The sequence below is a fragment of the Rhododendron vialii genome, chromosome 3a (assembly GCF_030253575.1).
Source record: "Rhododendron vialii isolate Sample 1 chromosome 3a, ASM3025357v1".
Classification (NCBI taxonomy): Eukaryota; Viridiplantae; Streptophyta; class Magnoliopsida; order Ericales; family Ericaceae; genus Rhododendron; species Rhododendron vialii.
Window position 1 is genome coordinate 32,646 of NC_080559.1, and position 13,681 is coordinate 46,326.

Consider the following 13,681-nt stretch of genomic DNA (forward strand, 5'->3'; position numbering starts at 1 on the left):
ATTAAAAACGCAATCTTGATATTTCAGGCAGAGAACCACCGTTGCCATCTTCTCTATTCTGTAGATTTTGGGCAGCTATTGATCATGGGTTTCCTTTAATGGCCAATATCTTTAACCAATTATTCAACAACCACCACGAACACTTACAAAGAAAAAACACTCATCAAATTTGGGATTCACACAACGTACACCTCTAGTGTGTGGGACCCACAAAAAGATGCAAGTGTGTGTAAAGTGTTTGTGTGTGTTTGTGATTATAGAATTTGCGTATCTTTAACATTGGTATTTTCAGAATTGTTTCCCCTTGTATGCGTATTTTCCATGAGTTTTGGAGTGCGTGATGAGAGAGAACAAAACACTGACTGGTATGACATATGCCAGTGCAGGATAAGAATTTTGTTTCCAGTTATTATGGTAAAATTAATTTCTAGTGTACTAATCCCTGTTATTTAAAAAAAAAAAATCATCAGAATTCCTATATAATGGAATTTTCTGTAATATCAATGCTATCAAATTTTTGCATATTCTATGTATTTCAAAATATTGTACAACTTCTATCTCTGGTGGAAAAAAAAAAAAATTGTTCGTAGTAATTGTTTTGTGGGTACTTGTTTGGCAGAGGGAATCCCAGGTAAATTGAAAGAAGTAGCACTGCACATGAATTTGGATCCATTAGAGATAATGAGAGTTCCTCTCTAAGTTAGAGGAGAGAGCTGCTGCGATTAGTTTGGGAGTCAAGATTGCGATGTTCCAAGCCTGCAAGAACTTGTTTAGGTTTACAAGCAGATTGTTATTATATCTATTTCACATGAATGAGGCCAACTAAATCTATTACAGATGAACGATCAGATGATGACGTGTGCTATTCACATCAATATATGATATGTTTTCACATTCTCAAAACAACTTCTTGTGTTCTCTTCACATCAAATATATGATATGTTTTCGCATTCTCAAAATAACTTCTTCATGAACCACTAAACAACTCTAAATTAAGATCCCTTCTTTTTTGGCTTCCCATTTGGCCCCGGAGGCAAGGGATCTTGTTCTACCGGCAGGCAGTAAATCTTAGAAAATTAGCAAAAATCCTGTTGAAAATATATAAATGACAGCAGACTGATAGATTGTAATCCCAAACACACCGAAGAGACTATGCACAGAACCCTTGAGTAGTATTTTGCGTTTCTGCTTTTAGATGGGACTATCAGTGAACGATAAATAATTTTTCGTATGATATGTAGTCTCATAAAAGTAACAATAATGGGATTTATGACACTTGCATTATAATGTGCCTTACACTCTGTGGGTTACTATATCCGCTAAAAGTTTAATCCAACCTGTAAAAATGTCAACCAAACACCAGATATATGGCCTCCTTAAATATACATACAATTTGATGTTCATATCCAATCAAACAATGGGGCCTTGTGGTATTTCCTTCTCCATTCCTCAGTAGGAGGTTCAACCTCCTACTAAATGTGGCAACATTGACATACACGTTCAAATTTAGCATCAAACATTCAACCTCCTATTAACCCTGCTTAATAACATTCAAGCAATAAATTTACAAAAAAAAATGAAAAGGTAACAAAGGGTACAGCTGGTCACATTATGGAACACCGAAAAGGGAAAATCATGCGAGTGCAAGTGCCTTGCGTGTCAAGGCTGACTACAAAAACTACCAGTTCCTCTCCAGTACAACACGAAAGCTGCCCATGCCTAACCATGAATTTGATATGGCTTTTAAAGTTTCGAATTCCACACATAAGGGCTCCAAATGTCAAAATGATTTCTTTTCATAAGAAACCAGCCCATGAACTCCACCTTCAACTTGTGCTGCACCACTACGAACCTGTACAAGCCGAAGTAACAAACAATATCATGGGACAGAATTCCTTCCCCTTATATATCATTCACAAGAACTCTCATCCATCAGTGATCGTGGACTCGTGTCAGGAAACTTAACCCACTAAATGAGCAAAAGAAAATTATTCTCAATAAGCAGGAATTGAAATTAGATGTATGGCGGATGGAATAAGTTGTTCTTCAAGAATAGCTAATTTAAAGTTTCAATCTGTAGACTGGTAATAATAGTCGTACTGGTTAGAGCCCAGAACCATAGAAGGTACAACAGATAAAAGCTGGTTGTTTTATTTTACCTCGAGCCTAAGTACTGATGATCGTAATAGTTCATGAGCAGATTGCAAGGAAGAAGCACCGAGATCTTGGAAACCCTGCTTAACTGCTTGCATGTTGTATGGCAGAAACTTCAAGACAGAGCCTTTGTCTGCAACAGCTCCAACAACTCCTTGAGCAATCTTTAACTTAGCTGTATCACCCAAGTATCGGGCATCGCTCCCTTTCAGCATTGCTTCCAGAGAACCCATGCCTCGATATTTTTTGATGCGGTGGCCACCCTGTTACAGAAAAAAGTATGGGAAGAGATAAAAACGATAGACTTTAGGTGAAAAGGCAAACATGGACTGCTTCTGCATCCTCCATATACCCAATAAAACACCTTACTCCAAAAGGAAAAGTAGCCATACAAACAAGAAAGATAAAATCGTACTCTAGTTGACCAACACGTCATATTTTTCTACCAGAAACCACCAGTGGAATCCGCTTCTCTCAATGCCATACTTATCTTCCTTCATCCAAACCATCCAACATTAACGAAAATTATCCGAAGGCTGAGGAAGCAACGTAATGAGATACAAATTGATTTCTTATCAAAAAAAAAAAATCAGAAACTGTTGACTATATATTGAAAAATCATTCACCTCCTTCTCCTGTTCTCTCATTAGAGAAAATTAAGGCCTTATACCAAAAAGAAAGCAAGAAAGACAGCAAAGCAAGAAAGACAGCTGCTTCACAGCTTGTAAGTCTATCTCTTCCTTCCTTTATAGGTGTGCAAGTACATCAATATAAAGAGAGAAATAAATATATCTCCTTGCTGTAATTGAAAGAGAGAAAAGAATTTATATGAATCAACGTAGATATACCAAAGATACTACACATCCACTGCACACACGATTGCACATAAATAATCGAAGGACTTTATTCCATATCAAAAACAACTCATCATTAACAAAAGCAATATAAAAGGAACGCTACATGGCAAGCATCACCTGATACTCATAAGCACCAGGAGCTTCATTACTTCCAGCTAAGAAGCTTCCCATCATCACAGTTGAAGCACCGAGGACCAAAGCCTTAACAATATGTCCGGAGTTTGAAATGCCACCATCAGCAATGACAGGCACACCACTTCTTTCAGCGATAGATGAAACCTTATACACTGCAGTTGCCTTAAGCAATATCGAGAAAAGCAAGAGTAAAAAATAAATAAATAAATAGAACAGCCCCATAAATTAAAACAGAACTTTCCCTCATCATCAAAAGTTCCTATGGCAGAGATATACCAAATCAATTTAGAGCAGTACTAACTTCTCAGTTCTCAAGTAGCTACTACTAGAAGTCATCAAAGTTGCCTCATTTTGGAGATTATTTCAGGAGACGTCAATGTCCAATAGGCAAAATTTCATTCAGAGTTAGAGACGAGAGGCCATCACTGTCTGTATCCCAAGCCATAGTGGATAATTCCCAACCCTGATCCACTTAGCTTTACCCAACAGCAAATTACCGTTCAAACAGACATTCTAAAGCTTTTTCCAGTGTCGCTCTATTGAAACAGACATTGATAAAGAGATTAGAACAAAACAAAAAACTTAACATATTGATTAACCATTACCTGTCCTCGGCCGACAGCACAGACCTCCTGTGTGGTGCAAATGGAGCCGGACCCCATACCAACTCTCAACCCATCAACTCCAGCCTGAATCAAGTTGTGTGCTTGATTCATTGTCACAACGTTCCCCCCGATCACATCCAACTCTGGATACATCTTCTTGACGTACTTAATCATGTCAATTTGATAGCTTGAATTTCCCTGAGAACTATCCAATACGACGACATTGGCCCCGGCCTTCACCAATTGCTCCAACCTCTCCTTGTCTGATTCCCTCGTTCCAATTGCAGCTCCCACCATGAACTTGCCATCTGACCCCATCGACGGCATCCCCAACTTTGGAAACCCCCAAATTTTGTCTACGTCAGCTGCACTCACGACGTCCACCACTTGTCCGTCTCTCTCCTTCACCAAAGGTACAAATTCCAGATTTTTTGCTGCTAAAAACACAGCAACTTGCTCTAAATCATAGTCGGATGGAGCTGAGATGGTTGATTTGACCATGTAGTCAGAAACCCTAGCTTGTTTGTCATTCAACGCTTCCCAATCAGATTTCGTGACCACACCTAGCAGCTTCGATTTCCCGGTGCCTGACTCAGTAACCAGAATGCACGTGGGTGAAGAACCGAATTCCCCAACGGAATCAATAGAGTCGGAAGGAGATTTGAATATTAAATCGGAGACAAAGGGGATACGATGAGACTTGGCAGAGCGGATGATGGCGGCTTGATCGGATGGGGAGTTGTTAGAATGAACGATGCCAATGCCACCGAGGGCAGCCATGGCAACGGCCATAGAGGACTCAGTGACGGTGTCCATGGGGGAGGCGACGCAGGGGATTGTGAGGTTGAGGTTGCGGGTGAGTTTGGTGGAGAGCTGGACCGAATCTGTAGGGAAGTCGATGTAGTGAGGGAGGAAGATAACATCATCGTACGTGTACGAGTATCCCTGGTTGAATAGCCTCTCCGCCGGGAATCCATCGTCAATTGGAGCTCCGTCCATCGCAGAGACCTAGGGTTTGGAAACAAAGATGAACCAACTTAGTAATAAATAAACTACAGGAGTAGTACTATGGGTACATTATCCAAAAATGCAGAATTGTCCTTGTCCCTCCCTCTCAGATTAACGAGAGAGATGAATGAATATTACTCTACAAAAGAGAAGTAAGATAGTAGTTGATAAATCTGTTCAACACACCATCCCCAAAAAAATCTGTTCAACACACCCAGGCAGAATCACAGAACGAACAATGGTATTTATATCCATACATACATATGAATGAATATACCCAAACATACCCATGGATATGGAATTAAGTAGTATATTCTACAGTATTATTGAAGAGTGATGATGACTCAACCAGTAAAGATGCGAAAGTTTAATTCCACAGTGAAGAAGTTCTTTTACCACGGAGACCGTTTGGCTTACTTTACTCTCTTCCTTGTCCTCTCCTGTGTCGGGTACAGAGAAGTGATTCTCTTTGAGCTCCTCCCTTCCTCCACCTACCAAAATTTTAGGACTGGCTGCCGGATATTCTTCACCACCGGGGAAATTTATCTCCCTCACTCACTCCGCCTGCCAAAGGTATGTGTTCACACTAACTTTTTGGGCCTGATGGTGGGCACCCACGGAATGAGAGCCTCTTCTCGCACCTCCCTGACACACCCCCTCCCCCGGCCCCACCACCTTTCCCCCCTTTGCCCCTCCTCCCCTCCTTTTTCGATTTTTTTTTTTTTTTACTTTGATTAGTTTTTTTTTTGTTTTTTAAAAGTAAATAATTACTGTTTTTTTTTACTTTTACTAATTTTTTTATACTTTTAAAATACTTTAATTACCGTTTTAGTTTTTTTTAACTTTTACTAGTTTTTTTTATTTTAAAAGATTTAATTACTGTTTTTGTTTTTTTTTAAATTCTAACTTTTACTATTTTTTTGTTTTACTTTTAGTAGTTTTTTGTTTTACTGATTGTGTGGTTGTAATTAAAGATAAAAAGAAAATTTAAATGAGTGGTTATAGTTGAAGATAAAAAGATAAAAAGAAATCTAAACAAGTGGTTAGAAATAAAATAGATAAAAGAAATAAATAAAAATAAAATTAATGAATTCAATAACATAAAAGAATTATAAAATTTTAATAAGAGTAAAAAAATAAGAGAAAAATTTCAATAACATAAAAAAATTTATTCACGCATATAATATTAAATAATTTAAAAATACATATAAAGAGTAAAAAAATAAGTGTTCCGATTTTTAATTCGTTTGAACCGGTGCAAAGATCTTATTTTTCTTATCATTTCATCCTAAATGGTCGTAATGAATTTTTGGCTCTAAGGCCTTTCAATGAGCACCCTAAGAGAGACCTGAAACTAAATAATAAGTATTAGGGTACTTGTTGAAAGGCCTTCGAGCCAAAAATTCATATAATCATTGAAGACAAAATGATAAAAAAAACAAGATCTTTGCATTGATTCAACCGGATTGAAAATTGGAACACTTAAATAATAGGAGTATTAAATAAATAAAATGAAAAAAGATATAAAGTTATTAAGTAAATAAATAAGAAATAAGAAAATGCCGTGGGTTGAATTATTGGCAGGGTATAATATTAAATAATTTAAAAATATATATAAAGAGTAAAAAAATATGTGTTCCGATTTTTAATTCGTTTGAACCGGTGCAAAGATCTTATTTTTCTTATCATTTCATCCTAAATGGTCGTAATGAATTTTTGGCTCTAAGGCCTTTCAATAAGCACCCTAAGAGAGACCTGAACTAAATAATAAGTCTTAGGGTACTTGTTGAAAGACCTTCAAACCAAAAATTCATTATGATCATTGAAGACAAAATGATAAAAAAAAAAATAAGATCTTTGCATCGATTCAACCGGATTGAAAATTGGAACACTTAAATAATATTAGATAAATAAAAATGAAAAAAGATATAAAAGTTATTAAGTAAATAAATAAAAAATAAGAAAATGGCGTGTGTTGAGTGAATTATTGCCGGGGGTAGTTTGGTCCGGGGGGGGGGGGGTGTAGGGGGGGCGCGCAAAGAGATTTGCCCACGGAATTCCACTTCCGCTTTATTTCTAAATCTTTTTTTTTAAAAACATAATTTCAAGTTCAAATATAATGAAAATGAAAAATAATTTTTTAATTTTTTTCACACCGTTTAAAAAATTTCGATGAGATCTATCAAACAAGATACATATTAGTAGTAAAATTATTTGTGTAAATATATGATTTTTAAACTTGAAATTACCTTCCTTTTCTAAAAGTTCTTTTTTATAGAAATCGGAACGGAGCAGTGTTCTTAAAAAAATAAGTATTATTTATAATTTTTAAATTTAAAATAATAAGTTTATTGAAATAATTTTTTGTGCAAAAATATTAAAAAAATATTTTCGTAAATATATTACCTTTAAATTAAAAATTACAAATAAGTATTTATTTTTTACAAAGACTTAGTAGAAATGAGACAAATATTTTAGGACAACTAAAAGTAGACAAATAAATTAGAACGGAATGGGTACATTCATATAATTACATAATTGAAAACTTAAATGCTACAAGTACTACAGAAAATATGGGTACAGACAAGAAATTTGTACCCACGCGTACAGATCCTTTTGAGACTCGTTTTGGGTCTCACAAAGATGATCGGAACCACTTAAATTGTTCAATTTTTTTTTTTGGGTCCCATAAAAAAATTTAATTTAATCAAATATGATATTGATAAGGACAGTTAGAAAAAACATCACAATTTGCTTCTGAATTTAGTCCTGAATTACAAAACAAATTTGAATGCTTTGCAAACGTCGTTACGGTTATCCATTTGAGTTTAATTTTTTCATAAAACTTGAAGAGAATAAAGGAATTCGATCATATTTATGCAACCCGAGAGAGGCCCTAAGTGGATCTGTGTGAGCGGTTATCATATTCGTTTTTTAAATGGATAATGATTTGATCACACTCTGTAACAACCCTGAATTTTTGTCAATAAAAATTTCGTTAAATATTTAAATTTTATTTGAATTACTTATTTTTCTCTTGTGTGGCTATATGATTGCTTATTAATTTCCGTCGTAGTTAGATTTTTTGGTCATTGGTTAAACTCTCGACTAGAAACCCTACTTGACCAATCGAATTAGATTCCAACCGACTACTTGGAGGAACCGAGCAACCAACTTCCCTAGTTACTCGATGAATCTTTTGAAACCTTTGAACCTTTGCCTTTACCCATTGGTCCATAGTGATTAGGATAATCTTTGTCCATGGGACAATAAGCCTTTTCATTATTATATTTTGTTTAAAGTACATGTAGTCTTTTCAAAGTCTTATTTTAAATAAAAAAATACTTGTACTTCTTTTATCCATTGGTTATTAACCGCTAGGGAAATTATTATCCATTGGGTAATAGCCCAAATCTTTCTACTAAGTACAAAGTTGTATTTCAATAATCAAGATTTGGATTCCCATGTACTTTTATGCATTAAACTTTTGGGGTATATCTAAACCCTAGATTTTCTAGTACTTGTACTCTTTTATAAACTAATGGGGAGAATCCTAACCTTTTTATTTTGAGGTACTTGGTACCACACATATATTTAACATAGGGCTTTTGTCACATGCATTAAAGGACAACTTTTAATTATTTTATTATAAAAAGTTTCCTAGTTACTATTGTCCTTTGGATAATAAAAGTTAGGAGAATTATTGTCCATTGGGTAAAAGAGTTATTCTTTCACCAAGTACATGGGTTCATTAAAATAATATTTTTCTTAAACCCCATGTGATAAAGTACATATTATTTTATTATTAAAAGTACTTAGTAGCTTTAGTAGCCTTTAAAGCCTAAGATTTTTAAAGTACCTCTCTTATTATTTTATATTGGAGTTTTGTACCCAATTGGATTAATTTATTGGGGAGTTGATCTTTCTAGAGTACATTTTTACTCATGTGCTTATTTATTTGGAAATCTTAGCCCTTAAGTTTCTTTGATCAATTGTACAAAAGTACCTATATTTTAAATTGTATTCTTGCATTATAGTACATAAGAGTGTGTGCATATATATATATATATATATATATATATATATATATATATGTGTGTGTGTGTGGTGTGTGTGTGTGTACCTTTGCAAGAGAGAGAGAGAGAGAGAGGCCGAGAGAGGAGAGAGAGGGAGAGGAGAGAGAGAGCCGAGAGAGAGAGATAGGAGAGAGAGAGGGAGAGATTTTGTTGTACTTTGCTTGACCTTCCATATCTTCCTCATCCTTTCAAGTCCATGGGTGAATCTTTCCCCTAACCAAACTTAACTCCCCATTTGTACCTACATGCTTTGTTTAAAACCAAATCTTGTACTATTGTCTCCTTTCCTTGCAACAAATCTCCCATAGTCCAATCCAAGGACAAATCCTAGCCATGCAAGCCTACCATTTAGCCATGCAAGCCTAGGGTTAGCCTTTGACCTTCCATGAGTGCTTGACAAGTGTCAAAAATTGAAGAATGAGAGAAAGGGGGGGCCGGCCATGAAGAGAGGAGAGAGAGCCAAGGTTTTTCTATAAATAGGATCCCATTCCAAGCATTGAACTCACACCTACAAGCTTTGCTCTTCCTTCTCTGTAGAAATTCCTTGTTTCTTTCTTTGTTCTTGCTTAGTTCTTCTTTGTTCTTGAGCAGTTCTTGAGTTCTTCAAGAAACTCAACCTAAGCCGCCACTAAACCGCCACCCGACCACCCTTCGATCCATAAAGTAGAGTAGTGTTAGTCAAGTAGAAGTTTCGAGAGAAACCTTTCTCTTTCGAAGCTACCGGAGACCACCGTAGGAAGTTACTCCGTCCGATAGCCGACGTACCTTCCGTAGCCAACTACCGCCAAGAAGTAAGGTAGGATTCCTTGTCCCCTAACTCTACGTATATGTAGTTATCCTTATCGTTCACCCCAAGTATAAAGTAGGTTATTCCTATTTACTTACTTATCGTTTATTTAGAAGTATTTGTATTTTGATCTTTAAGATGATTATGAGTATGCATATATGAATTGCTTGTATTACTTGTGGTGTGATAAGCATAAGTGATTTCACTCCAAAGGCGTCCGTATATGTGGCGTTGTGCTTTGAATAAAGCATAAGTGATACACTCCAAGGACGTCCGTACATGTGGCGTTATGCTATAAGTAGTAATTGAGCGTAATGAGTAATATAGAATTGGATGATCTTGTTAGGATGATTCTTGCTTACGTTTGTCCTACCGCAGAGTGTTTACATGTAAACGAGACACGAGAACCGAGAAAGTATAAACATGACACCTAGGGTGTGGTTAATGAAAGGAAATGTTTTTCGAGAAGAAAATATTTTGAAACTACATAATGACCGATTTTGGGTGGCATTATGTGAGTTGTGTGTGTACGTGTATAAAAGAAATATTTAAAAATAGTGAAAAGTTTTGGAATCCGCAATGTGGCCGGACTTGCCCATTGTGTGAGGTGTGTGTGTGTTCCAATGGGAATCCGGGAAAAGCGGAACCATTGTGAGGTTGTGTGTGTTCCAATGAGAATCCGGAAAAAGCGGAACCATTGTGAGGTTGTGTGTGTTCCAATGGAGATCCGGAATAGCGAAACCATTGTGAGGTTGTGTGCGTTCCCATGGGAACCCGGACCGGCGGAACCATGGTGAGGTATGGCTTGGTTATCCGCGGAGAGGAGCCAATGCAATTGTGTGCCAATGGGAACCCGGCGCGGCGGAACCATTGTGAGGATACTCGGGAGACCGGCGCGGCGGAACCGAGGTTAGGTGTGTTAAAAATAAATTTTAGTTTGAAAGGAAATGTTTTGGAAACCGCAATGTGGCCGGACGTGGTAGCCCATTGTGTGGAGTGTGTTTTGTGTGTGTTCCAATGGGATCCGGAAAAAACGGAACCATTGTGAGATTGGGTGTGTAGCTTGGTTATCCGCGGTACGGAGCCAATGCAAAATTGTGTGAGTTAAACAAATGATTTTTGAAAGATGAATTGGTATGTGAAAATGTTGACACGGTCTACGATGAGTCGCGTAGGAGAAACCCGAAAATCTTGGACACCAACGATAGATGATTAATGAATGTGGATGTGTCAATGATTAACTGCGTTTATATGTATCATGTGGAAATCGATGTGTTATTATTTCCTGTTGTTTTAAGTTATGGGTTAGTGGGTAAGGATTTTTCTATTGAGCTTTCGTAGCTCACGGTGTTGCCTTTTTGGTGACCCTGACATATTATATCGGTGGTGACGCTGGTATAATGTGTCAGATTTTGTAGATGATCAGGGTAAGCAGTTCACCGTGGAGGCTTTTGGAGCTGAGGAGCTGGCAAGAATGGAGGAGCTGAGGAGCTGTAGTTAGGAACCGTAGAATCTCCTTCATTTTTGTAAATATTGAAGTCTTGTAGAATCTCCTTCATTGGAAAAAAAAACCCCTAAAACTTGATAGAAGTACAAAATAAAATAAAAAAAATTTAAGTGCCATTGTAAGGAAAGGGGTGAAAAAATCTTTTCTTTTTAAATTTACTATTCCCTCTATCCCATATTGATTGTCTCATATTCTCTCTTGTCATTTTTCAAATCAAAAAATCAACTACTTCTGTGTATAATATTTCAAATTTTTTCACTCTGTATTAAAGATCTCGATTAGTACTTTAATTTGGTGAGAAATTTTTTTAATAATCATACACGGAAATAGTTAATTTTTTTATTTAAAAAATGTCACGACTTTTCATAGTGAACTCTCAAAATTGAAGAGTATTTGTTTGTTTGGGTGGCAAGGGTCCTATCCAGTTACACTTCCAACGGGTTCGATCCAGTTTGGATTCGTTGTGGGCCATTTTCGGGTCCACAATAATGATAGAACCATTCATTTTTTAGAGCTCGTCAAGAATAGTAGCCATGCCAAAAGTCATGTTGATCGGATATCGTTTGATATGGTTTCGAATTGTATTAAATTTGGGGGAAATAAAATGTGCAACACTGGATTACATTCCATTTGACACAATTATCTGAACATAAATGCATTTCAATATCATATTAAATGATATCCAATCAACGTAATTTTTAGCGTAACGAGTTCTTAAAAATAAGCGATTTTGATTATTGTTATGGCCCAAAAAAGACCCACAACGGATCCAAACTGGTTAGGACCCTTGCCCTGTTTGGGGGAATCATTGGCAGCACTTGACAGCATCAATGTGGTGCTGTTGACTTGCAAAGTCGGATCTGGGACTGGGAAAACCAAAATTGCAGAGCTCTGTAGGCGGTAGGGGTTGCTTCCATAGCTGAGCTTGGACATTGAAAATGGAAGGATATTCGTTCGGGCATCACAACACTCATCATCATCATCATGAACATCACAATCCCAGGTATGGAGAAGAATACCCACCACCACCGCCTCCTCCTAGCTTCAGAGATGATGGACCTCCGCCACCTTCATATTACGAAGACTATGATCCACCACAACCACCGCAAGTAAACCCCCATCATCCTGTGTATCACAGTAGAAGTAGAGGCGGAGGATTGTATGATTCCCCCCGATCTCATATTTTCATTCTCAACCACCACCATCACAGAACTTCAATTATTCGTCGTCGGGTCAAGGTTACCCTTCCCAACAACCTGCAGATCGGATTGAGTATACTACGGTGGTCCATCATGTACATGTTGAATCGGAAGGGCATCACCCCTATCGGCTATCGCCTTCATCTCCCATCGTTCCTTCACCACCACGAACATCAACAGGGCTCCGCCTCTGGTAAGCCTACTGTTAGGGTCTTCACCAAGTCCGAGACTAATTATTCTCTCACTATCCGTGACGGAAAGGTCATTCTTGCCCCTTCCGATCGCTTCCAAGTATGTGTTTTCCTTTCTTTTTCTTTCATCATCTCATTACTGAACTCTCTCAAATTTTCTTTTGTTTCTTAGTAGTTATTGCGGATTAATTGCTCCAACTGTAATGTGTTTCGGGTATTATTGTATCATAGCACTGGATCAAGGATGAGAAGTACAGCACAAAAGTCAAGGACGAAGAGGGCTTTCCCAGCTTTGCTCTTGTGAATAAGGCAACTGGTCAGGCCATGAAGCACTCTGTGGGCGCTACTCACCCTGTATGTTCATGCTTTACTTACCTACTGCATATCCATTTTCTATCCTGTAATAGTGAAAACTTTTTCTTATTTTGATCAAAAGAATTTGATTTATTATTATTATTATTAATATATATATGGGGCTGCGTCCTACTGTAAGTCTGTAATCTGTTAATTGTGACCCCATTATGAGTCCTAAATCCATATTTAACTTTTTTGTTTAATAATGGCCTTTAACGGCTCCAGATCAACAATTAACACCTACAGCTATCATCAATCATCTACTTCCAATTAATCAACAAACTAATTAAAACTTTTCCGATTACCAATTAAAAGAGCATCCTAATGTTGGGGTCATACGACACAGTTGGTATCACTTGTGATCTAGAGTATTTGATTAAAATTTCTTTGAATGGTCCATTCAAAAGTTTTGGGTACAGAGGGAGGTAGCCCATCACCTTAGGCTTTCCTTTGGTAATTGCTACAGGATACGTCGTTATTGCCTTTCCCATGCCTACTAAAAAAAATTGGCTTAGGGTCCACTATAGCATATTCTTAACCCACTAGGTTTACTGATCAAGTTTCTAACTCATTAAGTCCACTAATATGTATTTGGTAAGACATAAAGTCCATTACATTTAAAAAGGGAAATAGTGTCTGACAGAATTACCCTTCCATTCAAATCTCATTCATTTTGCCCATTATCCTTTCTACTTTTGAAATCACGCCAATCGCGGCAATGACGTTGGAATTTCGCGACAGAGAGAAAGAAGGAGTTTTGCGACAGAGAGAAAGAGGGAATATCATATATAACGTTATATACTCATTC

At 37.0% G+C, this 13,681-nt stretch overlaps 2 protein-coding genes across 6 annotated transcripts; one reads left to right on the plus strand and one right to left on the minus strand.

Annotated features, from left to right (window-relative positions):
* Positions 1-1,348: 1,348 nt before the first annotated feature.
* On the minus strand, positions 1,349-5,307 carry LOC131319289 (inosine-5'-monophosphate dehydrogenase 2-like). 5 transcript variants are annotated; one of them, XM_058349479.1, is made up of 5 exons: positions 5,156-5,307; positions 3,752-4,759; positions 3,129-3,308; positions 2,160-2,417; positions 1,349-1,852 (listed from the first exon to the last, which is right to left on the minus strand). In XM_058349479.1, the coding sequence occupies exons 2-5, from the start codon at positions 4,748-4,750 to the stop codon at positions 1,781-1,783; spliced, it is 1,509 nt and encodes a 502-aa protein (XP_058205462.1). In that variant the 5' UTR covers positions 4,751-4,759; positions 5,156-5,307; the 3' UTR covers positions 1,349-1,780. The 5 variants fall into 5 exon arrangements, with proteins under 5 accessions (XP_058205462.1, XP_058205463.1, XP_058205461.1 ...); XM_058349480.1 differs by having other exon boundaries at positions 5,177-5,304; XM_058349478.1 differs by lacking the exon at positions 5,156-5,307 and adding an exon at positions 5,021-5,065.
* A 6,622-nt stretch (positions 5,308-11,929) lies between these two features.
* On the plus strand, positions 11,930-12,963 carry LOC131319290 (ricin B-like lectin EULS3). Its single transcript, XM_058349481.1, has 2 exons — positions 11,930-12,619; positions 12,751-12,963. Exons 1-2 carry the CDS (start codon positions 12,068-12,070, stop codon positions 12,946-12,948), a joined length of 750 nt encoding a protein of 249 aa, XP_058205464.1. The 5' UTR covers positions 11,930-12,067; the 3' UTR covers positions 12,949-12,963.
* Positions 12,964-13,681: the final 718 nt, after the last annotated feature.

Bases quoted from the DNA above. Each gene is read 5' to 3' on its own strand.
- LOC131319290 (XM_058349481.1), top strand. From the start codon at position 12,068: ATGGAAGGATATTCGTTCGGGCATCACAACACTCATCATCATCATCAT. The intron at 12,620-12,750 runs GTATGTGTTTTC...ATTGTATCATAG, and splicing joins CCCCTTCCGATCGCTTCCAA to CACTGGATCAAGGATGAGAA.
- LOC131319289 (XM_058349476.1), bottom strand. From the start codon at position 5,044: ATGTTTGGGTATATTCATTCATATGTATGTATGGATATAAATACCATT. The intron at 4,760-4,945 runs GTGTGTTGAACA...TCCAAACCCTAG, and splicing joins AACAGATTTTTTTGGGGATG to GTCTCTGCGATGGACGGAGC. The intron at 1,853-2,159 runs GTAAAATAAAAC...CGGCTTGTACAG, and splicing joins CATCAGTACTTAGGCTCGAG to GTTCGTAGTGGTGCAGCACA.